We start from the raw sequence: 16,900 nt of genomic DNA, 5'->3' as shown, positions 1-16,900 counted from the left end.
TGCGACCTGAACTCAGAGCATGGTGAAAGAAAGGGAAGCGCATTATATTTGCTTTTTTTTTACAGGGCATCCAGAATGCAAAAGCACCTCTCTCTCCTTTGGGCTGTCCCTCCTGCTGCCCACCAGCAATATTCTCCTGGAACCACGCTCTGTACATTTCAGTGTGGCAGCCCCAGTCCAAGCCCAGCCCCCCAACCAGCTCTGGACCTCATAAGCGAATTTTCCTCCTCTAATTACTAAGAGAAGCTTGAGTGAGAGACCAGTGTTAGCGCTCCTTGTTTGTCTTCCTGCCACAGGCCAACAGAGATCTGCACCTGAGCTTTTGATGGTATTTCCTTTTATCAATCATGTTAAATGAAAAAATATTCCAGCAGTGGGAAATCTTGCATTGAGACCGAACAGGGAGTCTTTTCTCAGGCCTGTCCCACTGATTTCCTTAGCGGAGTAAAGCAAAGAGCGGCTTGCTGTGTGAGCACCACTATTAATAAGCATTGTGGTTGAATGAAAACTGTCCTTGGCAAGCTACTAATAGGGGTGAGGGCTTGCATCATCCTCTCACATAGATGCTCACATAAAGAAAAGGTGCTCTTGCCCTCAGCAGAGTGGTTCCTGCCAACCAGGCAGTGTCTGTCACTAATAACCAAAGCTAGGTGACAGCAGAATGACACTGGGGCTGGTGTGCCTTGGTGAAGGACCCATTAGCCAGCTCTTACGGCTTTTTCAAAGATTTTGCTCTTTGGGCTGACCTCTTTTTGCTTTTTTGAGAACAATTCTGGAAAGAATCTGATTTCTTAGAGCAGCATTAGTCACTCTGCCTTTCCGTCTCCAGGGGGCTGTGCAGAGAGGATGCTGGCTTTGCCTTGTTTGCAAGCACGGGGGTGCTCCGGCTCAGGATGTCAGAAACCAGCAGGCTGCAGACAAGCGCAGTGCATCTGATCAGAGAGCTGTCAGGGGCTTGCTCAGCTCTCAAGCACTCACCTGTCAAAACTCCTCAGGTCTGTGGGTTTAGCATCTCAAAGGTACATTTACGCCAATACCAGCATCAGATGCGCCAGGTTTTTGGAGGGGCAGGCGTAGCCACAGCTAAACACCCAAAATGCTTACTCACTGGTGCTCTGGCTACAACTCCTGCAATAAACAGCAGTGTTAGCTCTCAATGCTAATGTGATAATGGGCTGGTATCAGTGTCCTTCCATCATTTCTCTGAAACTGATAGCCCTGTGTTCCACTGAGCTGTACATGAGAACTGGGGAGAGGAAACAGAGCTGCTCCATGAAACCATTGCTGGGCTCTCGATCACCGAACCAGGGGCACTGGGGGACCGGAGGGGGCAGGCAGCCTCTGTAAACGTTGCAAAACCCAGCAGGAGTCGGAGCTGGGAGGTGAGTTTTGGTTAGGATTCTGCGAGGATGAGCCTGGTAGGTTTGGGGGATTTGGGAAAACGCCTCCGGCATGCCTCGCTAGTCACTAGAAGTGAAGGTAGCAAATGCAGCAACATAAAAAGAAACTCTCCACGGCGTGGGAGGAGAAGCTGTGTAGGGTACTGGCTCTTTTGCCTCAGGCCACCTTGGACAAATTTAGCCTGGTTGAAAGAGAGGGGATAACATGAATCACAAGATCCAGTGTAATAAGAGAGACATGGAAAACTTGATGCAGCAAAAGAGTAGAACAGGAAGACCAATCCAGTGAAGCATTTACTGTATTCCTGAGGTTGCGTGTAGAAATAAATATCCTCCCGGTGGCTCAGTGCGCCGTCTGACGTGGTTTTAAAAAGAGAAGAAGCATTCTAACAGGTGTGGGAACGAACGTGGGCTGCAGCGTCCCGGTCTTCTCCAGGGAGACAGCCCTCTGCCCGCCAGCGAGGGGGCAGGGGACTCAGGGTGCTATGCAGAGGCTGAGCTATAAATGTCTTGGCTCCTGTTAGGAGTTAAGGGGCGCTGCCAGGGTGAAGCCATCTCTTCCACATGACATCGCGTTGCATACAGACCGAAGGCCATGGCAGGGTTCCTGCGGGAAGCTGCTTTTCCATTGTCATGTGCGGGCTTTTTCGGGCTTTGCAGAATGTGCTTGGAGAGAGGAAAATGAGCACAGTGAGAGGGAGCTGGGATCGTAAATCAGCAGCACAAGAATGCACTATTCCCTCCGAGCAGGAACCAGAACGACCCCGGGGAGGAGCCCGGGTCCGAACCAAACACAGCAGATGCCTCCAGGGCTGCACCAATAAATGGAGACACTGGGGGAATTCTCCTCGTCCTGCTTTCCTTGCAGCAGCTGCCCACCGGGAGCCGGCCTCTCTGCGTCCTGACAGGTGTGGGAGCCCGGCTGGACCGAGCTCACGGGCACTGAGAATAGCTAAAAATCGGGCTTTTTGGAGTAAAATGCAGATAGGCTCAGGACTTCCCTGCTGATACAGCTCTTGCCATGTGGAAAGAGGAGATCCTTTTGCAGTAACTACAGTTCTGGGCAGCAAAAAGGACTATTTGTAGGATAACGTGAAGCCAGCACACCTTATCCCCCAGACACGTACTCTCTCTTCATTTTTGTCAGCGTACAAACACAACAAACCCCTGCTCCTCTCTCTCTCCTGCCTCCCTTAAAAGCCACACGACCATCACAAAGTTGCTGCTGTTGAGAGCGCGCTCTGAGCACTGCCGTTTGCTCTGCTCCTGGTCCCACAAGCACTCAGGCTCTGCCTGCTGCGTTACAGGGCTCAGTTCAGCCCTCTCACAGCTGGCCTCCTGGAAGAAGAGCCCTGGGTCCCTACCTGAGCACTCCACCCCGCCAGGGATGCAGGAACTGTTTTGGCAGGAACTTCCCGGGACGAGGGAGCACGGGGAGCTCCCTGCCTGCCGCTTGCAGAGCTCGCTGCAGCTGCGCAGCAAGGAGCCGGTGCTGTTGCTCCTGGTGACAACGCCAGCGCCGAGCCCGAACAGCACCGGTGCTCGGAATACAGATGCAGCGAGAGGCTTGAAATGTTTAACCACTGCTGCTGCATCACACAGCCTTCTGCTTTCCTAAATATCCCACTTGGGCAGCGTCTTCTCACCACTTCACCTCCCCAGCATTAGGAAGGCAGCAGCTCCCACAGCACTGGGGAGCTGCATCCGCTCCTCTCTCCTTAACTAGCTGCAGGACCAAGCTAACAATGAACCTAACAATGAATCTCTCTCTCTCTTTTTTTTTTTTTTTCCTCCTATGAGTCAGTAATAGCCAGCACTTGTAATTAAAGCCTTTTGCAAAAGCCACGCTGGTCCCTCACCTTTTGAATCCGCCAGCCCACATGATTTTCCAACCTCTACTCAAACCGTTTCTGGTTGCTGTGCAGGCCCCAAATTTGTCACCTCCAGCAGAACCAGCTTCCAGCCACCGACCCGTTCCCATGCATGAAACAAAAATCTTCAGAGGAGAGGAGTGCAGACTTCTAGTTTCACCCTCAGTGGTTGGGAGTTTGGTTGATACAGACGGTGCCAATGCACACAGCTTGGTGCTGCTGTGGGGCTGGGTTAGCTTCTAAAGGGATTTGAGGGCATCACGGCCCACAAGGATGTGGACTTGAACCCATTTTATGGACAGGTAAACCTGGAGTAAACCTAAAATTAGGTAAACCTCAAATTAGGTAAGCCTAAAATTCCTTTCAGACAAGGAATGGTGAGACAACTCTTCCCTGGAAGGCTGCACAGGGCCTGGTCCTCAACGCTCAGGTTTTCTATTACTTCTTTCTAAAGGGTGATTGGGAAGAAGCTGTAAAAGTCCCATCGATAACGTTTGCAGGGATTGCAAAGAGCGATGGACAACTGCAGCCTTCCACACGGAAGGGTGAATGCAGTCCTCAGATAGGACACAGGTGCACTAGGTCTGCATTGGACACTGGGGAGACTCATAGGAAATCTCTGGCCAGTTTTGGCACCCACCACTTAAGGAAAGTATTAAAAACAATTGTGGAGGTACAGAGGGAATGATGAGAAGGAAATGAAGGAGCTGAAGGCGCCCTTCCAGTCAGCAAGAAGCGACAAGGTGACTTGGGCCAAGGGGCGTTTGTGGTGAGAGGAGTTCAGAGGCAACAGCTCAGGCAGCTCCACAGTGCTCAAGGACAACCACCCACGACCCCAAATTACCGAGGGTTGTGACAAACGACAAAATTCAACGCGAACTCACCCGACAAGGCTCTGCAGGTCAAACAGCGACGTCCTGGAGATGCGACGGGCCGCCCTCGAGCAGAGCAGCCCCGGTCCCAGCAGCCGATCCCCCAGCGACACTGTGGGACCGATGACATCCCGGTCTCGTCCCCCAGCCACCCAAAAACCCTCCAGAGCACCAAGGACCACAGAACAGGAGCAGTGCCCCTCCACCGTGTCACCCCTTCACCCGAGGTCCCCACGTCACGTAATGACCCGAGGCCACCAGGAGGCCGCAGCCGATGGGCGCAGGAGGCTGGGGGGCTCCGGGGGGCTCCGTCGGGGCCGGAGCGCGCTCGCGTCCCAGGAAGAAAGGAAGAGGAGCCTCTGTGCAATATAAATTTGTTTTTATTGAAGCAGCAGTCACATGACCTTGCATCTAGCCTTTAGGATAGCGACAGAATGGATTCGGCCAGGTCAGCCAGCCCAAAAAAAGGATTTTTTATTCTTTTTTTTTTTTTATTCTTTTTTTAATTTTATTTTTTTTTTTTTTTACTTTTTGCGCTAATAGACATGTCATGTTTAATACATACATTATCCAGTACCGGAAACCCAACTCAGAGATAGCTACGTGCTGATTTGCTGGAGGAACGGTCCACTGGACGTGGTCTTGACAAACTTTACAGATCACCACCAAATAACATTACTAATGGGACCAAATTAAAAATAAAAATAAAAATCGTGAAACGAAAATCAAAACAATGAGTGCAGTATTCAAAGCCAGCAGTTTACACAGGTTCTTAGGTTTGTTATCTATAGGTGGACAGCAAAGGAAGATTGGTTGGTTTTAGTTTGTGTTATCATGTCCCAGGGTTCCTCTCTCCATCAAATCAAATGGCATCAGAGACAACAAGCTGGCACCTCTTGGAAAAATATCATGGAATAACACAGCTCATTTAAGAAAACATGCTTATTTCTTGTGTCTTTATTTTTTTTTTAATTTTTTATTTTTATCATTATTACAAAGATTCAATGTCCACCTATTCTTGCGGAGTGGAAAGAGGTGTGAGGGCAAGGAACAAGGGGCAGAGAAGGAAGAAAGGAGGAGGAAAGAAAGGGGCAAGATTTTGAAATAAAGACCACACACTTTGTAATTTTAAATTTCATTTCCAGGCTAACCTACTTTTTATTTAATGCAAATTACAGTACCAGTTAACTATTTCCGAACCGAGTCACACAGAACAAAACGTATTTACAAGGGGAATGGGGCGGGGGAAATAATAAAACATTAAGCATACTTTCCACAAAAAAAGTTTATATTTAAAATGAAAAAAAAAATCAGTCACAGAGGCATTCAAGTAGTAATAATGTTATACAGGTTTTGCTTTTCCTTTAAATCAAGACAGATTTGCACAAGTGTATGCAATAGTTTGTATACAACCCACAGTCCTTAATATATATATATATATTTTAGATTTCTGTTTTTAAGATGGAAGTGGTCACGCTAATTGGTGTGTACAGGCCCAAGTGATCCATCAGCAACACATTAATGAACGCAAATTTTACAGGCAAGCAAATTATATATATATAAATATATTTTATATATATATATATTAAAAATAAATTGAGAAAGACCAACACAAGGAAGCTACTTTTCTCAAGCTAACCCCTTAGGTACTGTTTTCCTTTCTGGTCGTTTTGCTGTTATTGCAGTGTTGCAAAACGAAGCGAACTATGGACAAAACTGGCTAAAAGCCCCGTGGAAAGACACCGGGACCCCAGGGACACCTTCTCACAGTCTCCGAAAGGTAGACCCCAGACTGAATACTCTACTGTGCTTTTCGGTATTGGCTTTTTTTTTTTTTTTTCTCTTTTTTAATCTTCAGTGGCTGAGGCCCCTCGCACAGGCGAGTCCGTCAGACTGCTTTGCGTCTGCTTTTTTGCAGGGAGCACTGAAAACCTGGGGGAAATTTTTTTTTTTTTGCACGCGCTCACCAGCCGCACGCTGCAGGCACCTGCCGCTACGCTTGTTAGGCAAAGCTTTGCTTAAAAAATAACCGGAAAAAGTGATCGGGGATCTTCGATTAGCCAATTTCCTTTTGTAGCTCGGTTTTTGTCCTAGTAAGGTAGGCGAGTTCGGTATTAAGAACAGCAGTGTCTCGGTCGGGCGTCCCGCGGGGGACACCGACCGCCATCAGTTCCGTCTCAGAGACCTACGCAGTCGTGGCGTTGCCAAAGGACAGATCAAGACCACACTTTCGTTAAAAAAAAACAAGCCCGAAACAGAAGGAAGTAAGAGTAACAGCTCTGAGCGGACTGTCCAAAACCAACCTGACGTCACTGACCTTCGTGTCACCAGAAAAAGTGCAGCCTCTGCTTCACCGGAATGAACACGAGATGCTTCAAAATAAAACAGCAACCTTTGGTTTGGTAAAAGAGTTAAGTGTTTTCCCATTCAAGACAATCTTTATGTGGAATACTAACAAGGTAGTAAACACAAGCGGACTAGTTTCAGAAACAAGGCCTTCGTGCTGGGCACAAGAAGAAACCGAAGAAGTAATGCTAAATTCATCATCTCACGAAGAAAAAAAATAAAAATAAAAACGTGACCGGAGAAGGGGGGCGGGTGGGCGCGGGGAGCCCCCGGGGGGGGGGCCGAAGGACCGAGCCTCGCGGAAGCTGCTGCCGTCCAGAAAAAGTTCTGGGCGCAGGACTGGGGACAGACGAGCAAAGCCGAGCTCAGCCGCGAGCCGCTGGGCTACCTCCGGCGGCGAGCGCAGAACGAAACCGGTCGCTGCTAGCAAGGGAAGGAAGGGGGAGGACAGGGCAGGGCGGGCGACTTGGGAGCATCCAGAGCAAAGCCACGGCTCGAATGAAATGGGAGGGCGGCGATGGTTTTTCCTTTTCGTTCCACTACGGGTCATGGTATCACTGAAACCTTACAGCACTCAAAGAGTTAGAAAGCAGGGAGGGGGTGAGGGGGGGGGGAGCAAAGATGCGGCTGTGTGTGGGAGACGTTGTTAATCGAGGAGGGGGGGAAAAAAAAGGGAAATAAAATCCAAAAAATCATGGAAGCGAAGGCACTCCAAACTATATAGATACACTATACATCGCTAGAGTTATTGTTACAATAATACAGGCCGGTACCTACTGTACAGAGTTAAAACTATATGGCTTTAAAAAGCTCGTCTACATTTTGTCTGATTATTAAACAGAATCACTGCCCTGAACGGTAACTTTTTGCTCATTAATAACAGTTCCTGGGTCCACATATTTACATACAAAACAATAAAACTCAAAATTTAAAAACAACCAAAAAATAATAATGTACAAGCTTGAATTTGGTGAGGAGCTTTGTGGTTTTTTGTTGTTGTTGTTTTTTTTTCTTTTCTTCTTATTTACAAAAAAAGGTTATTCAAAGACCTGGATCTAACTTGTATAAAAGAGTTCGTGATCCTGCCATGATCCTTGAAAAAAATAAAACCACAGGGGCGCCCCGACCCTCCCCAGCTAACACCCACACAAGACACACAGACGCCTGCACAGTCACAAGATCAGAGAGAAAAGCTCTTCCCTCTCCTCCGCTAGTCTTAAAGGAAGATAAAATGACCAAAAAGAAAATGAAAAAAAAAAAATAATAATAATACAAGAAGAGAGAAAGCCACAATTCCTGGAACAAGCAGCAATTTTTCTTCATCGTTTTTGCCTTTTTTTTTTTCTTTTTTTTTCTCTTTTTTAAAGACGTGGTAATCTACTGCCTCCAAATAACAGCGCCTATGGCCGATGCTTCAGCAGTCTCGCCTACACAGCAGATCCACACACCCTGCCTCTGCCCTACTTCGCGGGTCTCCTGCGCCTATCTGGATCACTGGGTCACAACCAAGCCCCTGAACTTACCTTGCGGGACACTCGCTAGCTGTGCTGGCATTAAGCTGCTTCTCAGCCCTTTTAATCACACCCGCGCGCGAGAGGGTTTTGAAAGCCTTCAGCTTTTTTTTTTTTTAAATGTTGGTGTGCTGTCTTTTTACAGTCAGCCAGAATTTAACGACAGCTGTTTTAAGGTATATATATATGTATATACATATATATACACACACACGTGGTTTCTGTCCAACAGCAAACTGATGAGGAGCGTAACGTAAGGGCTTTCACGGTAGGCGTTCGCTCGCCTCTTGAAACAGCTCCTCCCTCCCCAAAAATCCACTGTTTTATCAGGCAGGACGGGGAAGGCAGGGCTTGTTAACAGCTCCAGGGCTGCTAGGAGACAAGTTTCCGAAAAAAAAATTAATAAAAAATAAAAATGAAATCCCATAGGAACGGGGTAAAATGTACAAGAGGGAAACGCGCCCAGCTGCTGAGCAAAACCCCTGCTGCCCTGCGGTGGCCGAGGTTGCCGAAGCCGCTACTGCCAGGCCACACAAAGGTTTGCCCGGCCCCAGCAACTGCCTCGGGGATCCGCAGGGCACAGCACCGCCCGTGAGCACCGAGCAAGGCGGCTGAAGTTTCTCTGCAGGGAGCGTGAAGGCCCGGGCGGCAAGATGGGGTCTCCAAAGCCTCTTCCGCGCCCTGCCCTTCCCGAGGAATATTGCTTTGACTTGAGGAACAGAGACGCGGACTCAGACAGCACTCAGCCTCACGGGGAGGAAAGCCCGGCCCCTGGACAGATGGACTAGAGCAAGCACTCACCCCATGCTTCAGTCAGACTGATTGGAGATCGGAGACAAAACGCAAAAAGGAACAGTATTGTATCTATGTATACATGTATATATTTATATAATATATATACACACACACTCATAATGTAGCCAGCTTTCCTACAAGTCAGCAGGTACAAATTACTGTTGATAGCACTCCGATGTGTATTTTATTAATACTCTACCAATGTAAAAACATAATGGCAATGTGGCAACGCGCATCAATAAATAGAGATCAAAAAAGCAAGAGGTTAAAAAGATGAAATTTAAATACAGATTCTAGCTGTGGATTTAAAATCAGAGCTACCGTAGCATGTGGCATCCTGCAAGTTAAAGCTGCAGTTAAAAAATATTACAAAATAAACCAGTAGACTGTTACAGTTCACATTATAAACCCTGGTGTCCTTTTCCTGCACGCACCTCGGGGAAAGGGAAGCCTGTCCGAATTGAGAGACTTGGAAAAAAAAACAACGCTTTTCACAGTGGCCACTTTTCCAAAGAGTCCCTTACCACCCCCGGCTGGGCGCCCTCGTCCCCCCTTCGGAGGGCTTTGCTCGCCCGCTCCTCCCTGCCCAAACGCGAGCCGAGCCGCCGCAGCAAAGCCAAGCGCTTGCGTTGGCACCATGTGTGTGTATTATATTATATATAACCTGCCCGGCAACGAAGCTGCGGGCATCCTCGTTGCCAGCACTGCTTTTTTTTAAAAAAAAGGAAAAAGTCTGCCACTAGCAGTTCAAAAGCTGTAGACACGCGGTAAACCCTCCCCACCCCGACCCCCCCTAGGCAACCTATTTCCTACCGCGCCGCCCGCGCCCCACGCTGAGCCGAGCTGAGCCGGGCCGGGGGCAGCTCTTCGGACAGCCCGGGACATGGATTCGGCTGAGACGAAACGCTGAGCTCTGTTGAATGACCCCTGCTAAGCTCCCGACCAAATTCAAGCTGTGCACTACATCAAAGTCCGAAACTTCACTTAAAAAGAAAATAAAAAAAAGAGGTTAAAAAAAAAAAAAAAGAACTTCAGCAGAGAATGAGGTTTGGGGGGTTCTTTTGTTTTGTTTTGTTTTGTTTTTTTCCTTCTTTCCGTTGTGGGAGAGGGCATGAGGCAAGAGTCCTGGTTCTGAAGTACACAACAGCAAACTTCCAACATGAAGAGATTGTCGAGGGGAGAGACATTGGTGTGTTGTATTGCTCCGCTTTCCCTCCTCCCCCCACCTAGTCCCCTGCCCCGGACACCCTGCAGAGTGAGAATACAATGAAACTGGTTTGTATTTATAGATATTTTACAAGGTTAAATAAGAACAACAATAATAATAATAAAAAATTGAACACTAAAATGAACAGGTTGGTTGGTTGGTTGGTTTTTTTTCCTCTTTTTAATTTTCTTTCCAAATGTGACCAGTGTTGCTGAGCAAGACTCAAATTACTGGTGATTTTTCCTGTGCAGCTGGCTGCTTGGTACCGGTTCAGGTGGAGTTGGAGGCTGATGCTGTAGCTACACTATTGGTCTGAACTCGTTCTCCTGCATTAACATCTGCAAATGACAGGCAAGGGGAAGGAAAGAAAGAACAACCAGGATTACCTCCACAGCACAGACATCAGGAACAACAGCTACGACATTTGCCGCACGGGGAAACCCCCAACGCCCACCACCGTGCTCTTTGGTTACGGTGCTCTCCTGACGGAGCCGTTTGCTCTGGGGACAGGGTAGGAAGGCGACCTTTTGGCAGGAGAAAGCTGATTTCGACAGCTGAGGGCTGCAAACACCAGGTGGGATTTAGCAGGAGGGACGCAACCTGGCCCAGGTAGAGATCGCCCATCTTGCGCCCTGGTAGGTTTAGACAAGCAAAAGGCGCTGCTACGGGATCAGGTCCCTGCGGTGAATAACCTCCAGCTCCTCTTCTCTGAGAGGGCCGGAGCTCCACGCAAAGACAAGTCGCCGGGCCACGGGCATGTGCCCAAGGGCATCCCAAAAAACATAGGGGTTGCAAAGAAACACCACAAGGGAATGCACTGGGTTTTCAGGTGCCACTCCGGAGGGAAAAATGGAGTTGCTTCAGTCTGTAACAAAGGGTTAATTAACGGAGGAGAGTCTTCATTAATAACACGCAAAGGCCCCTATTTTAGGACACTCCAACTAACTGGGGCAGGCTTGGAGTAAGGCTGGAAATGGAGTAAAGAGCCGTGCTGCCAATAAACACAGTAACACACTGGGAACAACAGAACAGCTGGGTGGCCAATTAACCTCATGCATTTGGTGTTTTCTCTAAAAAAATAAAAGCTTCCTGAACATTAGAAGAATTTATATGGGAAAAATGTACTGACTTCATCTGGAGCCATCCTATATAGTACCTGATCAGCACAGTCACAAAGAGGAAAGCGAATGAAGTGTTAAACACACCAAATAGTTGCCACAATAAATACAGGGCTGGAAAAAGGCATTTAGTGAGGCTTTCTAAGAGACAGCGCCGTGCATTTCTCCCAGTTAATTTAAGAGAGGTTAACTGCAAAGCTATCAATACCGCAAGAAGAAAAAATGACTTCTTGTCTCAGCACAGGAGAGGGCAGGCTGGGCAAGCAGTGCATTTGAAAGACAGGGGGAAAAGGGCTCCTAAAAGGAAAGCACAGATTTACCAAGCTCGGACTCAAGGACGGTAGGACTAGCACAAAAAATAGGGAAGATAAAATGAAACTGGGGGCGGTGGGGTGCCTCAATACTTCTCCAGCAGAGAAGAGCTCACAAGGCAATGCCCTACGTTCGCCTGTTAATGCGACCCATCTCCCCAGCCACATTGCCCTGACCAAAGCTGGAAGTGCAGCCACGAGGAAAAGGCAAGGAGGTGAGTGAGAGCCCAGAGATGGGCAGCACCAGCTGAGTGACAACTCAAGAAGACTGCAGCAAAAAAGGGCAATCAAAGACAAAAAACAAAGCTCACGCAGTTGCTTGAGCTGCAACGTGGTGACAGTGGCAGTGTTAGCTGGAAAATTAACCTCACACGGGAGAGGTGTCCTCCTAGGTGGGGGATTACTCTGGAGGAGCAGCTCCCAAGCCATGCACGCACACAGGCTGATGGTGACCACAAAAATCAAAAGTGACCCAGCCAGACAGCTGATGGCTTCCCCACCTTAAACTGTGCCTGCTGTAGATTAACTTTCAGGTACAGATAAACTCTAGCTAAGGCAACATCTGCTGTGCCTGACGTGCACAGTCCAGCCGGGGTCTGCACTGTTGGCAGAGAGGATTTCTCTGCGAAAAAGTGCGTGTACTTCATTTGCTGAAACCACTCGTCCCTTTTGATCTCCTATTCCTGAAGACAGCAGAGGCTGGAATCATTCTCCTTACACTGCTACTAACCAGAGATAAAGAAGAAAGAGGAGGGGATGGAGCTACCCCACGTAACACATGTGACACGTGCTCCTTTCCTATCATCACTCCGAAGGGGGAGTTCCTGAGATACGCACACACCATATGGGATGAGGAAATAGGGTGACGCAGCCCAGGCCCGTTTACGGGGGGCTTTTCACAACAGTGTGCAACCATCCTAGGTTGCACAAGCTGCTCAAGGCTGTGCTAGCTCCAAACCTGCAGGAAAACGCAGCATTTTGACATTCCCACTTGTTCTGTGACCCTGCACTGATGGGGCATGGAGGGAACAGACAGGGGCTTGGCTCAGCGGCTCTCTGCTGGAGCGCTGAGTGCAACTGGAGGGTCTCTGGGCATTCAGTTACTCCTCGTCACCCTGAGGAACTGGCACTTGGGCATGAGAGAAGAAAATCTGGGCCTTCAGGAACACTGCTAAAATATCAGCTATGCCAGGCAGCTGCCTGTGCCACCACCGAGGCTGTGCTTTCTGCTACGGGGCAGATGTGTGCAGCAGGAAATCACATTAGGGCTCAAATACCCATTTCTAAAACTTCTTTCAAACAAAGGGAAGAGGCCATCTCTCATCAGAGTGTTCTCCTTCGATTCAGCTTCTCCCTTTGAGGAATCTCTCTGCTTTCTCAGGGGGTACGCGGTGCTCCTTAAAAACCACCCAGGAAGGAACTAAGGGGCTGTAGGTTCAAAGACCGACACCAACGCAGTCACAAAAAGCCCATTAACACTAACGAGGGCATTAGCTGATTGGATCTGTAGTGCTGACAGGCTGTGCTGCTCTCTGCAAAGACAGAGAAACAAAACTGCAAGCAGTTTTGGAGTAAGGCAACAGAGGAGACAAGTGGAAGTAGGAGACAAGCCCACTTTTTTCCTGCAGTGTCCATGGATGTAGGAAACCAGGGCTCGGCACAGAACCTGAAGCCTGGTGAGCCTGAAATGCACCAGCTGTACTCCTCTAAGAGTCTGCTATGGATGCATCCCTACATAGAGCTTACAGAAGCCTCTGAAAATCACCTGCCCCTCTTCTCCTGCCAAAGGAATTTAAAATTTTCCGTAATTCCTTCAATAGGAACACCATGTACTTCCCAAATCTTATTTTACCGGAGTGTAAATTAAAGATTACATTTTTCACACTAAAAATTACCTGCAATAATTCCCCTGCACTTAACATCACGATCCCAGGATTGCTGGTGCATTGGTACTGAAATCACCGCTGTGCATCTACCAGTTAACAAATATTGCCCATTTTGGGTAACTTTCAAAAATGCAGACCTGGGACATGCTAGTTAGCAAAGGGGCTTGTACTGCCTGGCTTAATATAATCTCAGATTAATATAATGTCAGACAGGAGAAGCAGAAGCACAAAGCTGAAAGTTGCCCAATATTTAACTTCGTATTTTCTTTCCAAGCTGTTTTTTGCTTTGGAACTAGGAGGAAGATGCTCTATCCCAACTCTACTGGGGGGAAGCAGTGGGTGAAAACAGACCTTGTCTTAACCCAGCTCACTCCTTAAGCCTGTTGCACCTTGGCAGGGCTCCTCAGCAAGGCATCCAAGTGACATTAAGTGAAGGCATTTTTCAGAAGGGCTTAAAGTCACGCTCCACGTTTGCATTTTGTAGTCCTTCAATCACTTTTACTACTTTGATCTTTTTTTCCCCCTCACTTGTTGAGCAGCAGATGCGCAAAAAAAGGGAAACAGAGAACACTGCCAAGTGCATGAAACAAACACACTAAATTTTAAAATAGCCAATTTGCCTCCTCCTAATTCAGAGCATATAAACTGGGCGGGCTGAATCTCTTCCCTCCTGATGTTAGGTTTTCAGAGAGCAGCCTTATCTTTTAAGCCAAATCTGTCTGTCTGTCCCCGACTATAAAAGTGCTTTCTGTACAGCAGCGGCTGGACAAAGCACGTTGGAGTTGAAGGAACTGGCACATCGACCCGAAACCATTTCCCTGCGCAACTGAGTGAGCGCCCTGCACCTCAGAAGGGGTCACAGAGATGGGACTGATGCGAGATCCGCACGCGAGCACACCCCTGTTAGAGTCTGCCCCTGGTTGCACAAGGCCTGACAGCCTGTTGGCAGTGCTGACTCAGGGCTGACTCAGAGTGCCACGCATGAATCACGGCTGCCACATCCTGCAGCACCTGGGATCTGCTTCGGGAGCCTCCCAGCTGATATTACAAGGCTTTCAAGCTTTCACTGGGAACATAACACAATATGGAGTGGCTCGGGCCAACAGCGAGCTTTTAAAGGGCTTCAGACAGAAACAGGAGAGTAAGCGAGAGAGACAAAGGAGAAATTCACTCACTGCTGGCCAAAACCCAAAACGCCCGAAGATGACACAAGCAAACTCGCTAAGAAGCGACTGTAGCTACTTAGATCAGGCAGCAAACAAGCTGACCAACCTCCCTAACACGGCTTTGGGGTTGGATTTTGGGTTAGTGGCCCCAGCAGGGCACCTGCAGAGACTGAGGGGATGGTGAGGCTGGAAGGAGCCCTCCCCACGAGGAAGGTGCCTGTGGGGAGCGAGGGCAGGGAGGCGGGCGCACGTTCTCACCTGAGGCTGCTGTAGCGTTTGTAGGGGTTGAAGCTGCTGCTTGGTTCCGAGCATGAGCAGGGATGAGGATCGAAGCCAGAGATGGGTTACTTGACAGTTCTGGAGGGGAGGTGGAACAAAGAGAGTTAGCTCATCCTACAGAAAGGGCCCCGCATGCAGGCGCAGCCCCTCAAGGCTCCCCCCCAGACCAGCAACCTTGGGCAAAACGCGTGCCCTTACAGCCCGGGGTCAGGGCACGTTTTGCTCCTCTGCTGAGCACGGCAACATCCAGCAGGCAGCCTCCAGGGCAAGACTGAGAGGACTGCAAGTGGTGACCGCAGGGAATGATTTCCTAGAGAAAGAGCGTGGCTCGGGAGTTAGCAAAGAACTGATGGAGCCTGTTGCATTTCAGCAGCCTGGGTTCCCTTCGTAAAGCCACTTGCAATCAGGCTGAAGGGGAAGGCTGATAACGGTGGCGCTGCTTTGGGCACTGGTTCAGCAAGCGAGCAGCTGTCACAGTTGCTCCAAGAGCTTCAGGGGCTCAGTTCTTTGGCTCCCTCGAGCTTCGCTTCTCAAGGACCTGGAAACCTAAGACCAAGCTCACAGCGGTCTCCTTGAGCGAGGCCGAGGAGGGCTGACATCTCCTTTAAAAGCACGGGGAAAGGCAAAGGGCTGCCGGGTAATTTAAATGGGCAGCAAAATGACACGACCCTGCTTTCTGAAGATGTTAAACCAAGGAAAAAACAGCCGTGGGTTTTTAGGCTCCGAATCTAACCCAGCCTCGGTGTGCATCAGGATGAGAACCAGGCCTCTGAAAGCCACAACTGTGGGAGGATGCAGGGCAAGGCGGTGCCAGCAGCTGACAATCTCCTGGCGCCCGTTCAGGAGAGCCCAGGAGACTCACAGGAGGTGGGACCGAGCCAGGACAAGACAGGTCCTGTTTGCCTCAAGAACAGGAGCGACTAAATCTTGAGAAAGCAGCATCCGGCGGAAAGGATGCCAGCAGTCACCTCAAGGAAGGATGACTGATGCTTTCTGAAGCTCCCAGAGGTCAGCTGGAGGAGAAACGGGGCTAGGCAGCTTTTAAATAACGCCTCCAGATAGCAGGGGCTGTACAGAAACCAGTCCAGATCACTCTGTGGGTTTGGTGAGGTGGTTTTGTACGCAGCAGTAAATTACCTGAGTTCCTTTTTAGGAGCCGATTGCTTTTCCTTAACAAAAGCTTTAAATTTAGGGCCTAAAAGGACAGGTAGTATATTTGACTTTTTTTTTCTCCTTTACGTTAATTTACTGCTGCAAAGGCAAGGTGCAGAAGACTCTCACCTGCTTACAAGGTTCTTACTAACACCTATTTTGAGACTGAATTTAAGCACTTCTGAACATGAGGTGCCATCCAGAACCAAACAATAATATAATAGAATATTCTGAACATAATATATTATAGAATATAATATTCTGAATAATATAATTCAGAATTCCTAAGTCTCCATTTAATGGAAAAACAAACTGACCAAGCATGAATCCTCCAAATGAAAAGCTGAACATGAGTGATAAACCTATACTTTAATACTATGGTGACCATTAGCTATTCTGTGGAAGAAAATATCGCTGCTTTAGGATTTTCTCCGAAGCTTTTTCTCCAACCTGTTGTTCCAGGGAGTCTGCCCTTCACCTCACTCTTTTTAAAGTTTTTGTTACCCACTCATTCTCTCCTGCCTATCGCTGGCAATAACATGGGACTAAGACCCAAACGAAAGCTGAGCTGAAACATCAAGGAAACCAAATGCCATTTGCTCCCTTCTGGTGCTAAGCAGCACCTCAAGGATGCGGCGACCCTCTGACAGCATCCCTGGAGCCAGATCGCCAGGGTCAAAGAGCCAGCTGATGGGACAAAAATACTGCTGCAACGGCACTTGGATCCCACTCTGACTGCTCCCATACTTGCAGGTGATACGGTCAGAATTCCTCCTTTCACAGCACCAATTATGGAGAATATACTAGTTTTTGTTATTTTTAAGGCAAGCATAAGTGTTTTTCTGAAGCTACCATGAAGAACTCCCATAGAGACTAAATGGCTGATGTTCCCTTCTTCAGAAACCTCCCGTTATCTTTATTGGCACGAAGCTGCCCAAGCTCACCATGCTCCAAACATCTCGGTACTTCGCTTAGAGCAGCAGCTT

At 48.5% G+C, this 16,900-nt stretch overlaps 2 protein-coding genes across 6 annotated transcripts in view; one reads left to right on the top strand and one right to left on the bottom strand.

Moving 5' to 3' along the window:
- Positions 1-9,824, top strand: part of CFAP91 (cilia and flagella associated protein 91) — a 39,885-nt gene extending 30,061 nt beyond the window's left edge. For 2 of the 4 annotated variants that reach the window (XM_027449644.3, XM_072043872.1), the window contains one exon: positions 66-9,824. The gene's annotated coding sequence lies outside the window, so the exon portion shown is untranslated. The remainder of the gene's footprint in view (positions 1-65) is intronic. The other 2 variants (XR_011812284.1, XM_072043870.1) reach the window with 2 other exon arrangements.
- GSK3B (glycogen synthase kinase 3 beta) overlaps positions 5,968-16,900 on the bottom strand; it is a 131,111-nt gene continuing 120,178 nt past the window's right edge. For both annotated transcript variants that reach the window (XM_027449648.3, XM_027449649.3), the window contains 2 exons: positions 14,742-14,840; positions 5,968-10,340 (listed from right to left, as the gene is read on the bottom strand). In XM_027449648.3, the coding sequence (XP_027305449.1) occupies positions 10,273-10,340; positions 14,742-14,840 (167 nt within the window). In that variant the 3' untranslated portion in view covers positions 5,968-10,272. The remainder of the gene's footprint in view (positions 10,341-14,741; positions 14,841-16,900) is intronic.

The sequence above is a fragment of the Anas platyrhynchos genome, chromosome 1 (assembly GCF_047663525.1).
Source record: "Anas platyrhynchos isolate ZD024472 breed Pekin duck chromosome 1, IASCAAS_PekinDuck_T2T, whole genome shotgun sequence".
Taxonomy (NCBI): Eukaryota; Metazoa; Chordata; class Aves; order Anseriformes; family Anatidae; genus Anas; species Anas platyrhynchos.
Note: the sequence above shows the minus strand (reverse complement) of the source record. Positions and strands in the feature narration are given on the sequence as shown.